General features: G+C 38.8%; 1 protein-coding gene across 41 annotated transcripts in view; it reads left to right on the top strand.

The window, feature by feature from the left end:
* The window catches only part of PIAS2 (protein inhibitor of activated STAT 2), a 105527-nt gene that overhangs the window by 42018 nt on the left and 49581 nt on the right, over positions 1-13928 (top strand). For all 41 annotated transcript variants that reach the window (XR_011421029.1, XR_011421031.1, XR_011421032.1 and 38 more), the window contains 2 exons: positions 6986-7036; positions 7170-7260. Coding sequence is in view for 28 of the 41 variants with exons in the window: in XM_023647746.2 (XP_023503514.1) it covers positions 6986-7036; positions 7170-7260 (142 nt within the window). In the remaining 13 variants the exon portion in view is untranslated. The remainder of the gene's footprint in view (positions 1-6985; positions 7037-7169; positions 7261-13928) is intronic.

Raw genomic sequence — 13928 nt, 5'->3', positions numbered from 1 at the left:
TATATAGAGAGAGCTCTCTTAAAATCTCAAAATGACTTTATAATCTGACCCTGTAAAATCTCAGCTCTTAAAGAGTAGTGCATAAATAGACTGGCTCTCCCACAAGGGGTGAAAAGACAAAGTTGAAAAATGAGATTAAGAGAAAAAAGACAGTACAAGGATTAGTCCAAAAGACCCAATAGCCAAATAATTGGGGTTTCAGAAAAAATAGAGAAAATTTAGAGGAAGAAATTATCAAAGAAGTAAAATGAATGTAGCTTGATGTAGTTCATGTCCACCAGGGCCAAGAAATTGCAGTGAGTCTTTGTAAATTGGAAGTACTTTCAATCTTGGGGATAGTAATAAACCAAATAACAAATAAATAAATAGAATAAATTAAAAATTTTATATCTAAAACCATATCATTAATCTTAAGTTTTGTTTGTTATTCAGTGATGATCCTTTGCTTGAGATGAAAGTTTATGAAATGTTTATTGGGCACAAAGCACTATATTATATGACAAGACCCCTTTCTACAAGTTGCACTGAACCAGCTCATATGCATACAGTGATCATTGGCATTGCATGGTGTTAGGAAAAGAGCCAATTCAGTAACAACAAGTAAGAGCTGATTTATAGGAGGAGATTACTATTAACCTCGGCAGCCTGGGAAAGCTTCACTAGGGTATTGGGTGGGCCTTTGAAGGAAGAAGATTATTTAGAGTAAGTAGATTTAAAGATACAGGTTTCAAGGTACATTTTTAGGTGAACAAAGCAAGGCACAGAATTGTGAATAATATGCTACCAGTTGCCTTAAAAAGGTATATGAATGTGTGTGTGTGTAATTTGCTTAAGTGCATAAAATATGTCTGGACAGATAGGATTAGATGCCTCTGGAGAGGGGAATTGGGTGGTTGGGGTCAGAGTTGGGGGAGTCTTTTCACTTTATATTCTTTTTTGTATCTTTTTGAAGTTTGAACTCTGAGTGTATTAACTAGTCAAAAAATGAATGACTAAAATTTAAATAATTGCTTTCAATTAAAAATTTTAATCATGTCTGGAGATGGGTAGTGGTGATGGTTGCACAACAGTGTGAATATGCTTAATGCCACAGAGCTATACACTTAAAAACAGTTTATGTGATAAATTTTATCTAATGTATATTTAACTACGATAAAAACACTTGAAATAAATTAACTATAAAAGTAAGGTTGTTTGCAGTCATCCTTCCCAAAAAAACAAAATAAAACACACATACACATGTACATACAAACCCCAGCCTTTTCAGAGTTGTGTAATCAAATAATGAAAAATCTCCTTTTTCCTAATAAGTAGAAGTAAAAGTTTGGTACTCGTTGCCTAGCTTCAGTAATTACCAACGTTTTTACAGTCTGTATGTGACCCCCCCCAACACTTTTTTCCTGAAATATTTTAAAGCAAATCACAAGCATCATATAATTTCACCCAGAAATACCTCCAGGTGCGTCTCTAATTAATTTTTAACATAATCACACTAAAAAATTAATAATTCCTTGATATAAAACAATGTCCATATTCAGATATTCTCAGTTGTTTCAGTATTCAAACATGACCTATGTATTACTTTTGACTTTTGTCTCAAGATTTTTAAAAAACTTTTTAACTTTGAAGTAATTACAGATTTATAGAAAAGTTGTAGAAATAGTAGATATGCTTTTCACCTAGCTTCCCTTGATATTAACATCTTGCATAACCATAGTGCAATTACCAACACCAAGAAATTCACCTTGGTACAATACTGTATACTAAACTACAGACTTTATTTGGATTTCAGCAGATTTTCTGCTAATGAACTTCTGTCTTGATCCAGTCCAAGATCCCAAATCACATTTGTTGTGTCATTTTAGTCTCTTTCAGTCTGTGACAGTTTCTTAGTTTTTACTTGTCTTTCATAACTTTTGATACTTTTGAAGAATACTGGTCAGATATTTTGTAGAATGTCCCTCAGTTTGGGTTTCTCTGATATTTTATCTTGATTAGATTGAGGTAATGCATTTTTGGCAAGAATACCTCAAGTTATATGCCCTTCTCAGTGTATCGTATCAGGGGCTACATAATGTTGATAGATCTTATTTTTGGTGATGTCAGCCTTGATCACTTGGGTAAGGTACTGTCTACCAGATTTCTGTAGTGTAAAGTTGACTTTTTCCTTTGTTATTAATAGATATCTTGAGGGAGATACTTTGAAACTAGGTACATATTCTGTTTCTCTTCAAAGTTTTGCCCACCAATTAAGTGTTCACTCGTGGATCTTGCCTTCAGCGATTACTTCATCATAATCACTCTTGTGTTCTAGTTGTGCGATTTTCTGTTATCCATATTCTTTTTCACATTGGAGTTATTCTTTTGTACGGAAGAGCTGTCCCTTCCTCCCCTGTTTATTTATTCAATTATTTATTTGTATCCATGTGGGCTGTTGAGTTCTCTGGGTAATCCATTGCTATAGCAATTTATATTGTTGCTCAAACTGTTCCACCTTTGGCCATCGGACGTTCTTTCAGGTTAGCTCCTATGCCCCCTAAGCCCCCTTTTTTTTTTATGCTGAGGAAGATTTGCCCTGAGCTAACATCTGTTGCCAATTTTCCTTCTTTTTGCTTGAGGAAGATTTGCCCTGAGCTAACATCTGAGCAAGTCTTTCTCTGTCTTGTACATGGGTTGCGGCCACATCATAGCAGCCGTTGAGTGGTGTAGGTCCATGCCCAAAGTGGAATGCGCTCAACTCAGCCACTAGGCCATGGGGCCAGCCCCTCATATGCTCTTTTGATAGATCACCATCCATTTCTGAGCACTGCTTTACTTTTTGGCACCACAAGATGCTCAAGGCTCATCTTGTAATTTCTCTGCCCCAGTTCTGGAATTGATCACTTCTCTAAGCAGTTCCTCTTATAATACTTGCTACCACTTGCTTTGGAAAAAGTGGTTCATTTGACTGTGTAGCATATTATGCATTCTAGATTTTGATGATTTCACTTCTTGTGGTGTCATTTAACTTCTGTTCCCATGGTTCTCAAACTTTGCCACATATTAAAATCAGCTGGGGAGCTTTTAAGCATCCACATACCCAGGTTTCATTCATAGTAATTAAATTAGAATCTCTGAGGATAGAAGCCAAACAGTAGCAGTTTTTAGAGCTCCCCACTTGTTTCCAGTTTGCAGCAAATTTGAGAACCACTGCTGTGCATCCAGCTTCTCTTCCTTGCCTGTAATGGTAGTAAGGTCTAAACTAGAGGCTTGGCTACATGGATGTTTGGGTGGTTTTGTTCTTTTTATTATACCTTGTGAAGACTGATCAGTGAGATCAGCTTTCTTCTTGGTTTTATCACTACCCCTTCCATTTGGCACTACTGCCTCTGTAATCATGCTCTCAGTTTCTCACACTGACTTCTCTTACCTGTTCCCAAGAATCAATCTGTGATTCTCTTCTCACTACTCTGTGATAGTATCTGTGAATGTGCTTTATTTTTATATTTGTGGCTGCAAAATCACCAAGACTTTCCTCTGGAGTCCTTTCTCACTGCCTCTACTTTGAGGACCCACAGGCACATCAAACACAGCACATCCAGAACTGAACTTGGCTTCCTCCTTAACTTGCTTGTCTTTTATTCATTTAGTCTCACAGAATATATTTATTGACTATCTACTATAGTACAGACAATGTTCCAGCCACCAGGGGTGCAAAGTTGAAAAATAAACTGTCCTCAGGGAGGTATTTGCTTGGTATATTTCCTCCTGTTGCTTATTTCATTGATGACATGGGATTTGCCTGGACGTATTATCCTGCCTCTTTGTATTATTCCACACTTCATCTACCACATCCCGTCAGTTTGCTGCATGCCACTGATTCTTCTTTTATATCTCAAGATTTAAAACTTGATGCAACTATCTTTGAGGGAGCTAGCATGGTCTTTAGAATAATACCAACTGGAATGTGAATTCTGGCTCAACCACTCAGGTCCATATGCCCCTGGGTAAGGTAGTAAAGCCCATTGAATTTTATTTACTCAGTGTGTAAAATTTGAAAAATAAGCACCACCTCACTCAGTGGTTGAGGGAATTGAATGCCCTAACTTGCTCTGTCTCCTTTTATCCTGGTTGAGTAGCATCACCATTCCACCTGCACCATTCCAAAACCTAGGCACTATCCTAGATGCTCCCCTTGCCTTGTCCTACCTTCTTGTATCTAGTCAGTCATTGAGTGCTCTCAGTTTTTGTGCCTAAATATCATTCACTGATATTCACGTTTAAATAGCTTTCAAGCCCTCATTTTTTGCCTATACTATTGTAATGGTCTCCTAACTCTCCCAGCTGACTGTGTGGTCTTTCTAAAGCCCATTTAGTTTTTTCTCTCTTGTGCTTAAAAACCCTGTGGTGATACCTCATGAAGTCCACTCTCCATTGCCTGGCAATTCTCTTCCACATCTTGCTCTACTCATCTTTTTTATTGTCGCATCTCCTGTCACTCTTCCCCAGCAGCCTGTACTCTGACTAGGCTTTCACAGCTCTGTATCTTCGCATATCTTCCTCTTTCCTCCTTTGCTTGGCAAAGCTAGTCATGTTTTAAGGGCCAGATCAAGTCTTACCTCTTCTGTGGTGCCTTTTCAGATTTCCCCAAACACACCCTTTGTCTCTCACTGTACTGTGTACTTATTTTCTATCAGAGCATTGTTGCATTTATTTGACTACTTGCATTTACAAACTTTTTGATGAAAGCAACATCTCCTACTCACTTGTATATTCTCAAAGCCTGTCACAGTGCCTGGCATATAGTAAATGCCTACTTTATGTCTGATGGATGAATGAGATCAACATGTGAAAGTTCCTAGAACAGTGACTGGAGGAAAAGGAATGTCAGAAGATGGTTAGTCATTATTCATAATGTTTGTTTAGATACTTAGCACATTGCATTTCCCAGTTTATGTTAATTTCTCTTACTAGAATAAAGTGTAAATCTTTAGCTATTCAAAGCCCTTTATAACATGTTCCTATCTATTTTTCTAGGTTTGTCTTTTCTCATTTCTCTTTTTTCAAAGTAATTTCCCCAACCTAACAAGAGTCTGCTATGTATCTCTGGTTGATCCTCACTCTTTCCTTTTGTTTAGAATCACGGCACTAGTGAAGCCTCTGTTACTGATGGAAGTGTCTCTCTCGAAGTAGAAATAGGAAGAACCAGTGCTGTACAAACCCTGTGTTCTAATTTGATTGGACTACTTGTGATAAATACCTTGAACTTTCAAGATAAAATTAAATTTCCCTTTTTTCTGTAGCACTTATTTTTCATAATATACTATAGCAGTCACCACATTTTATGTTAGTTGTATAAATCTTTTACCTACTAGCCTATAAGACTTTTGAGAGTAAATATTGTGTCTTAGTTGCCTTTGAAGCTCTGGGGCCCAGACTGAAATGTTTCTTGATTTTACTGAGTGGAATGATATGGGTTACTTGCAAGTGGTAAGTGTTGTCTAGGATATTGGGATGTTTTGAGTAGACATTTGAGAAGGGTGGAGACTACTACTGGCAAGGAAAACAGTGAGAGCAGAGTTAACAATAATAGCAGCCAGCTGCTCACACTTGTTGAACACTTCTTATATCCAGGCACTTTTCATGTATTTAACATGTTTAATCATCACAACAACTCCATAACGTAGGTGCAGTCATTTTCCATCTTTGACAGATGTAAAAACTGAGGTACAGGAAGGTTAAGTAGTTTGCCCAAGGTCATACAGCTGGGACTCTAGAGCTCAAGCTGGTCACTGCTATTCTTTTACTCCCTTCTGCTGAACATCGAGAACTGGAAACAGAAGACTGACTTAGTTAAAGCAAGATGAGGGCTAAAGGTACTCTCAAGAAAGGACTAGTCTCTAATCTTTTCTCTGACAAGTCCAAGATTTATTATAATGGCTAAGGATAATACTTTTATACCATGATGTGCATATATGTCACCTGGGAATCTTGCTAAAATACAGATTTTAATTCTGTAGTCTGGGATGGGGCCTGAGATTCTGCATTTCTAACAAGCTCCCAGCAATAACAACACTGCTTCACTGTGGACTCTATTTTGAGTGGCAAGGATTTGGAAATTTCACTGCCAAAGATATTTTATATGGGACTCTATTAGGTTCTCATCTAGAAATTCTAAGAGATTCTTTGTCCTTAATTGGATACATAATTATGAAGTTGCTATGGTATAGAGATATTGAGACTCTAGGCACTAGTTGTTTATCCTGGTTCTGTAATAGAATCACTTGAGTAGCTGTAAAGTCTAATGCTCAGGCTGCACTCTAGACCAATAAGAATATCTGGTGAATGGACCTTATATTTAAAGAAAAATTGCAAGTGATTAGAATGCTCAGCCAAGGTTAAGAACCACCATAAGCAAGCAAATTAATTTATTATAAACTCTTTTAGACCCTAAGATGCTTCTTTTCATGTGAAACAAATTTGTTACCCATTGAAATGAATATTGTCTCGTGAAAGTTCCCAATATTGTACTGAAAATGCTTTGAGGGCCGGCCCAGTGGCGCAGTGGTTAAGTGCACACGTTCCGCTTCAGTGGCCCGGGGTTCGCCAGTTCAGATCCCGGGTGCAGATATGGCACCGCTTGGCACACCATGCTGTGGTAGGTGTCCCACATATAAAGTAGAGGAAGATGGGCATGGATGTTAGTTTGGGGCCAGTCTTCCTCAGTGAAAAGAGGATTGGCAGCAGTTAGCTCAGGGCTAATCTTCCTCAAAAAAAAAAAAAAAAGAAAAATACTTTGAAATATCTGTAAGGACATGACTAAACATTAAGTAAATGAGGGTTATCGTCATTACAGTGTTTTGGTTAAGGTTTGTGCTATTGGTAGACTAGTGTTCATCTTTAAAGAAGTAAGAATAAAAATACAAATAATGCTTTTTTCTGGTGAGAATATCCCTGTGAATTCTCATTGTGCCTTCTTAACCTAATTTCTTTCTCTTTCTGACAGGGATTTTTTGCCAGGTGGTAGGAGAGATTACACAGTCCAAGTTCAGCTGAGGCAAGTTTGAAATTTTCTATTACCTTAATTTTTTACTTGCTGACTACATGCATATAGTCTTGAATTTTCAAATATATAAGCAATTTTTGAGTACACTGTTTAATAATGATTTCTTTTTTCATCTTCAATGCAGACTTTGCCTGGCAGAGACGAGTTGCCCTCAAGAAGATAACTATCCCAATAGTCTATGTATAAAAGTAAATGGGAAGCTGTTTCCTTTGCCTGTAAGTTGCTTTTTATTCACCAGGCTTGCGTGTAAATTTAGTATAAATACTAACAAGGTTTAGAAACAGTGGCAGCTCAGTACCAATGAGCAGTCCTAGCATCCAGATTAAATATTGTTTTCCACTGAAGAGATTTGTGATTCCATGGAGAAATGGCTAATTCCAGGTCTGGGGGAGATGGAAAAGATGAGCCTGGAACATCTTCTGTCAGAAAGCAGGGAACCTGTGGAAGACTCTTGGGATCATATCAAATGGCACAGGAGCAGGACTTGGATATATAGGGCAGCATGTTGTGGTTGTTGTCTGAATTAGCAGGGCCTGGGCCATGGATGAAATGGTGAAGGGCAGAGACTGCTGAGAGCGACTGGACATGGAGGTCAAGGATTCCATGCTAGGGCCTTGATGCACACACCTGGGGGATGGATGCAGTGGTATTTGATTGACAACCTGTTGTTTAAGCAGTGAAGCATTGTATGGACATCAGCACCTGGTGTGTGGTTTCTGTTTCTGGCCTGATAGATAGCCCTGGATTCTTCAAATCCTGTTAGATCTTAAAGTAACACTTAATTGTTGAACTGGGTTATATATCTGCCTCTGCTTAGGCTTGGAATAAGCCACTAAATTTGTATAGTTGTGTAGAAGGCCAGCAAAGTCATAATCAAAAAAAGTAGTAGAGAATGGCCTGTCAGACACGACAAAGTGAAGGTGTATTTAACTGAAGTACTGTGAGAACAGTGATTCCACCAGTATGCTAAGTTGCCGTTTCAGCAAAGCAGACACTGTTATGGCTCTTGAAAAGGAGATGGAGAAGCTGTTTAGTATCCCTGCTGAGCGTGAGACTTGGCTCTGGAATGAGTATATGAGCAATACCTCTGAGCGGTGCAGCAAGTCAGACAACATAGTTTAGGACTCTGGGCTCTACCAGAGCCATGTGGTTGTAATTGAACCCCAAAGTGAAAAGAACCCATGGCCAAAGTCAACCCTTGTAGTCAGAGCTCTGACTTGGTTTTCAGGAGTCCCATTTGTCTCCTACACAGCCTGTGTACTTAGAGACCTGAGAAATAACTATTTCATGAATTTTGTAAGGATTGAAGAAAACTGCACCACTCTCTAACCCTTTTTGAAAGATGTCTGTGGGGCTGAAATCATTTGAGTAGTCCTCTGGGGATGAAAGAGGAAATTGCAGAGACAGAATAGATATTATTGGGAGGAATGCTTACATGGCCCTGTGGATGTTCAAAACCCACGTGGGACATTTTGCCTCTTAAATTTTTGGCTACCAGCAAGAATTGATTCTCAGGAGCTGTCTTTTATCTGGATGGATCACACAAAGGTCTGAACCAAGGGAAGAAGTAGCCTTACTTGGAGCTGAACGATACCAGTGGGTGGCCAGATGTGTGGCAAAGGAAACCTGGGAAAATCAGATTACGGAATTACTCTGTGCACACTTTCCGTGGCCTTTTATACCCACTTTTCTTTGTCCAGATGTGCTAAGATTTCTTTGACCTTTGACTCTCAGTGCTATTTAACTGTCCTTGAAGAAAGATCTAACTATGAAGATCTTCTTGCTGTCTGCAGACCCATCTTGAATACTAGGCCAGAGTCATGTGACTGCCAGTGATGAGGGCTGTGTCTGCAATGTGTGAGGCTCTACCGAAACTCTCTGGTATTGCTGCAGTAACTGTGGTGATTACCGATGTGTACATACACAATTTCCACAAAATTTTCTGAATGGACCAGTCAGTATCATGTTATATCTTTGTCCATGAGATCTGTAGCACCACTGTGGATAGCTCTGAATTTGTCACTCTTCCAGTCCTTTTGAAGAGAGAGGAGATTCTCCGGTTGAGCACATTCTCTGGGACGTTGTTACTCAGACAGTCACTGCTGGTTTCTGTCCCAAAGCACCAGCTAACCCTTGAGTACTTATACTAGGCTGTTCATGAACACACCAGCTACTACGTGAAACACCCTTTATCTGCTGAGTCTGGTACTCACCTCTGGAGCCAGGGGCCTCCAGTGGCCCCAGGGACACTTATGAAGGAAGTGAACAAATGGAGCGTTAGGACAAAGGCAAAGACAGATTTCAAAATCAGAAAATGATGAGGGCAGAGGGGGACTTGCCTGACCCTGGTAGGGCCATCCCAAAGATCAAATACCAGTCTTTCCAAAGAGGCTTTTTACCTTCAGTGCTGTGAACTCTTATGGAAGAACTGACGTAAGTTTATATGCAACTGATGGAAAACTTCTTAAATTACCACTTGATCCACAGTTACTATTGATTGGGGTAATGAAATATGGAGCCTTTACTGCATAAAGCAGGTTTATGAGAATCATGTGAATAAACTCCAGTGACCCTCTGGGAGTTAATATATTGAGCTCTTTACCACCATGGAGATCCTTAGGGACTGTTTCCAATTCTAAGAAGCATCAGCAAGTCACAGAGAAGTTTGACATGTGGTCCTTGCCCGTGATCTTCATTTATGGCTCAACAGAACCTGGAGAATAAACTTGACACTGTCATGGAATTTCCCATTGGCGTTCTGAATATATTCGAATTCATGTCCTGGAACAAGTCCCTATGTATGTGACCTTATTGCAGTATCCAATCATATGGAACCATGGTACTTGGCCACTATACTGCATGTACAAAGAGTAAACTAAATGGGAATGGTATTACTTTGATAATAGCAACGTGTTCTGGATTCTTAAGGGTTGGATAGTGATGAAAACAGTTTATGTACTGTTTTACCCACATTGAGATGATGAGTTTTATAAGACACCTTCATGCCTTGACTTTCCGTAGTCCCTTGATGTGGGGATGATAGTAAGCAGCTCATAGCCGGACTTGCAGAATGATATATGGACAGACACAAGCAAAACTGCCTCAGAGACTATTGTCCCACCTTCCCCCCTCCCGCCGCCCTTGTTGACTCCAAGGGCTGCCAATGTACAGACTGACAGCCAGCTGAGAAAATTCCATGTTTTTTATGGGCAGGAAAGGAAAAAAGAAAGAACCTCTTTGCTTAGAGAGTTATTTGAGAGGCTGAACTATTTTTCTTTTTAAACAGATTGTGAGAAATTTCTGTAAACCTCTGGAGCTGTAAGATTCTAGGGTGGGGGGTGGGTGGTGGAAGTGGGTTGACAGAGAGGAGTATTTTCTTGTAAAGATTCTAAAGAGAGGATATGTGCTACAGTTCAGCTGGCAGGAAATCTCCAAGTAGTCCCTCTTGGTGCAGCCAGAAGACTTACCAGTACTAGCTTTGTTATCCTAATAAATACTGTTTCTGAGTTCATGGATTTCTGTTTCCTGATGCTGTGTATTAGTCTTAGCAGTGGACTGCCTCAGAGTAAATCTGGACTGAAGTAAAGTCAGGGTTTTCTTTTAGACACATAGACACAGGCGTGTGCATGTGCGCACACACTCGAGCTCCCTTGGCCTAAGATGGGATAATTTTGGCATCTAAAAAAATACTGCTGCAGTGGACTCAAAATCATCAAATATGTAAATGAGTTTATAATTATGCTAAAATAAACTACTGGAGATTGCACCAATTCATTACTTTGAAAATTAATAAAGGGAGAGAATCATTCATTTCAGGGTAACCAAATGTTGATGTGGTCAAGTTCTTCTTTATGGAAACATTTCAGCTCATAATCGTGTAATGGATCTATGTAATCATCGTAGTAATAATCAACACCAAAGTAATTTTTGCAATCCATAATTGTAATGGATCTCGGTAACCATCATCAGTGGATGCTAAAACCATCAGGTCACAGCTTGATGGGGAACTTTATGGTAAAAGGATCAGGCTGATATCAGCTGAACTCGTGATCAATCTTTTTTTTTTTTGAGGAAGATTAGCCCTGAGCTAACTACTGCCAATCCCCCTCTTTTTGCTGAGGAAGACTGGCCCTGAGCTAACATCCATGCCCATCTTCCTCTGCTTTATACGTGGGACGCCTACCACAGCATGTTTTTTTGCCAAGCAGTGCCATGTCCACACCCAGGATCTGAACCGGCGAACCCCAGGCCACCGAGAAGCGAAACGTGTGAACTTAACCGCTGTGCCACCGGGCCGGCCCCGTGATCAATCTTGATACCACTGAAAATGGGTCAAACATTATGTGTCCCGTAATGTGGTACAATAGGAAGTATGTAATGTTCCCTAGGAAATTTTTGTGTTTGAAGATTAGAACCTGAGTCTTGTCAAGCCTGTACAACTAATAACTAGTTTAAAACATATGGGAGATTGAGCAACAAAACATACTATGAGGAAGCAATCTATCCAATTCAAAAGATGAAGTCATTCTTCAGGTCAAAAGTCCTGGTAGCTCCAACAGAACAGTAGCATTGGAAAAGAAAAAGGGTGTGTGGGGGGGTGGGAGGTGGGGGCAGGTTTATAGAATGAAGAAAAGTTCAGAGGCATAACTAAGGACAATATCAGGCTGTAGTTTTGGATTCTGATTCAAACTGTGAAAGGACATTTTTAAAATACCAAACTGTATATGGATAAAAAAGGTATGTCGGGGTGGGGGGTGGGCACAAAGGGTGAAGTGGTGCACCTACAACATGACTGACAATAATGTACAACTGAAATTTCACAAGGTTGTAAACTATCATAATCTCAATAAAAAGTTAAAAAGATATGTCTGGGATTTGCTTTAAAATAATCTGGCATGGGGTGGGGTAGAGTGGGTGAAGGCTGTTTATGAGTAAATAAAATATTGAACTGGATGATGGGTATATGGGAGTTTATTGTACTTCTCTTTATATTTGAAATTTTTAGTAATAAAAAAATATATGACATCTTTAAGGTAGTCAGGAAATTTGAATATAAACTGGATATTAGTTTTTTAAAAATTATGGCTAATTTTGTAAGATTGTGATACTTTTTTGTTTGGTTTTGTTTTCTAGTTATTTTTCTTTTATTATTAGGTCATAATAGTTCATAAGTGACATTTCAGTTGTACACGATTATTTGTCAGTCACCATATATGTGGGCCCCTTTACCCCTTATGCCTGCCTCCCACCTCCCCTTCCCCTCTGGTAACCACTAATCTAGGCTCTGTCCATTTGTTTGTTTATCTTCCACATATGAGTAAAATCATATGGTGTTTGTCTTTCTCTGTCTGGCTTATTTCGCTTAACATAATACCGTCATGGTCCATCCATGTTGTTGCAAATGGGACAATTTTGTCTTTTTTTATGGCTGAGGAGTATTCCATTGTGTACATATATATATATATATATACACCACATCTTCTGTAGCCATTCATCAGTTGATGGGCACTTGGGTTGCTTCCACATCTTGGCTGTTGTAAATAATGCTGCAGTGAATATAGAGGTGCATAAGTCTCTTTGAATTGTTGATTTCAAGTTCTTTGGATGAATACCCAGTAGTGGAATAGCTGGGTCATATGGTATTGCTATTTTTAGTTTTTTGAGAAATCTCCATACTGTTTTCCATAGTGGCTGCACCAGTTTGCAGTCCCACCAGCAGTGTATAAGGGTTCCCTTTTCTCCACATCTTTTGCAACATTTGTTGTTTTTCGTCTTGGTAATTATAGCCATTCTAATGGGTGTAAGGTGATATTTTAATGTAGCTTTGATTTGCATTTCCCTGATGATTAATGATGTTGAACATCTTATCATTTGCCTGTTAGCCATCTGTATATCTTCTTTGGAAAAATGTCTGTTCGTATCCTCTGCCCATTTTTTGATTGGGTTGTTTGTTTTGTTGTTGTTGTATTAGTTGTATATATTTTGGAGATTAACCCCTTGTCAGATATATGATTTGCAAATATTTTCCCCCACTGGGTGGGTTGTCTTTTTGTTTTGTTCCTGGTATCCTTTGCCTTGCAGAAGCTCTTTAGTCTGATGAAGTCCCACTTGTTTATTATTTCTTTTGTTTACCTTCCCTGAGTAGACATGGTATTTGAAAAGATCTTTCAAAGACCAGTGTCAGAGAGTGTACTGCCTGTATTTTCTTCTAGGAGTTTTATAGTTTCATGTCTTACCTTCCAGTCTTTAATCCATTTTGAGTTAAATTTTGTGTGTGGCAAAAGATAATGGTCTACTTTCATTCTTTCACATGTGACTGTCCATTTTTCCCAACACTGTTTATTGAAGAGACTTTCATTTCTCCATTGTATGTTCTTAGCTCCTTTGTCAGAAATTGGCTGTCAGTAGATGTATGGGTTTATTTCCGAGCTTTCAATTCTGTTCCATTGATCTGTGTGTCTGTTTTTGTACCAGTACCGTGCTGTTTTGATTACTGTAGCTTTGTAGTATATTTTGAAGTCAGGGATTATGATGCCTCCAGCTTTGTTCTTTTTTCTCAGGATTGCTTTAGCTATTTGGGGTCTTTGTTGCCCCATATGAATTTTAGGATTCTTTGTTCTGTTTCTGTGAAGAATGTCGTTGGGATTCTGATTGGCATTGCATTGAATCTGTACATTGCTTTAGGTAGTATAGACATTTTAACTATGTTTATCCTTCCAATCCATGTGCATGGAATATCTTTCCATTTCTTTATGTCATCATTGATTTCTTTCAATAATATCTTACAGTTTTCATTGTATAGGTCTTTCACCTCCTTTTTTAAATTTATTCCTAGACATTGTATTCGTTTGTTGTGATGGTAAATGAGATTGTATTCTTGAGT

The sequence above is a fragment of the Equus caballus genome, chromosome 8 (assembly GCF_041296265.1).
Source record: "Equus caballus isolate H_3958 breed thoroughbred chromosome 8, TB-T2T, whole genome shotgun sequence".
In the NCBI taxonomy this organism is placed as follows: Eukaryota; Metazoa; Chordata; class Mammalia; order Perissodactyla; family Equidae; genus Equus; species Equus caballus.
This window is presented reverse-complemented; position numbering and strand designations above follow the sequence as displayed.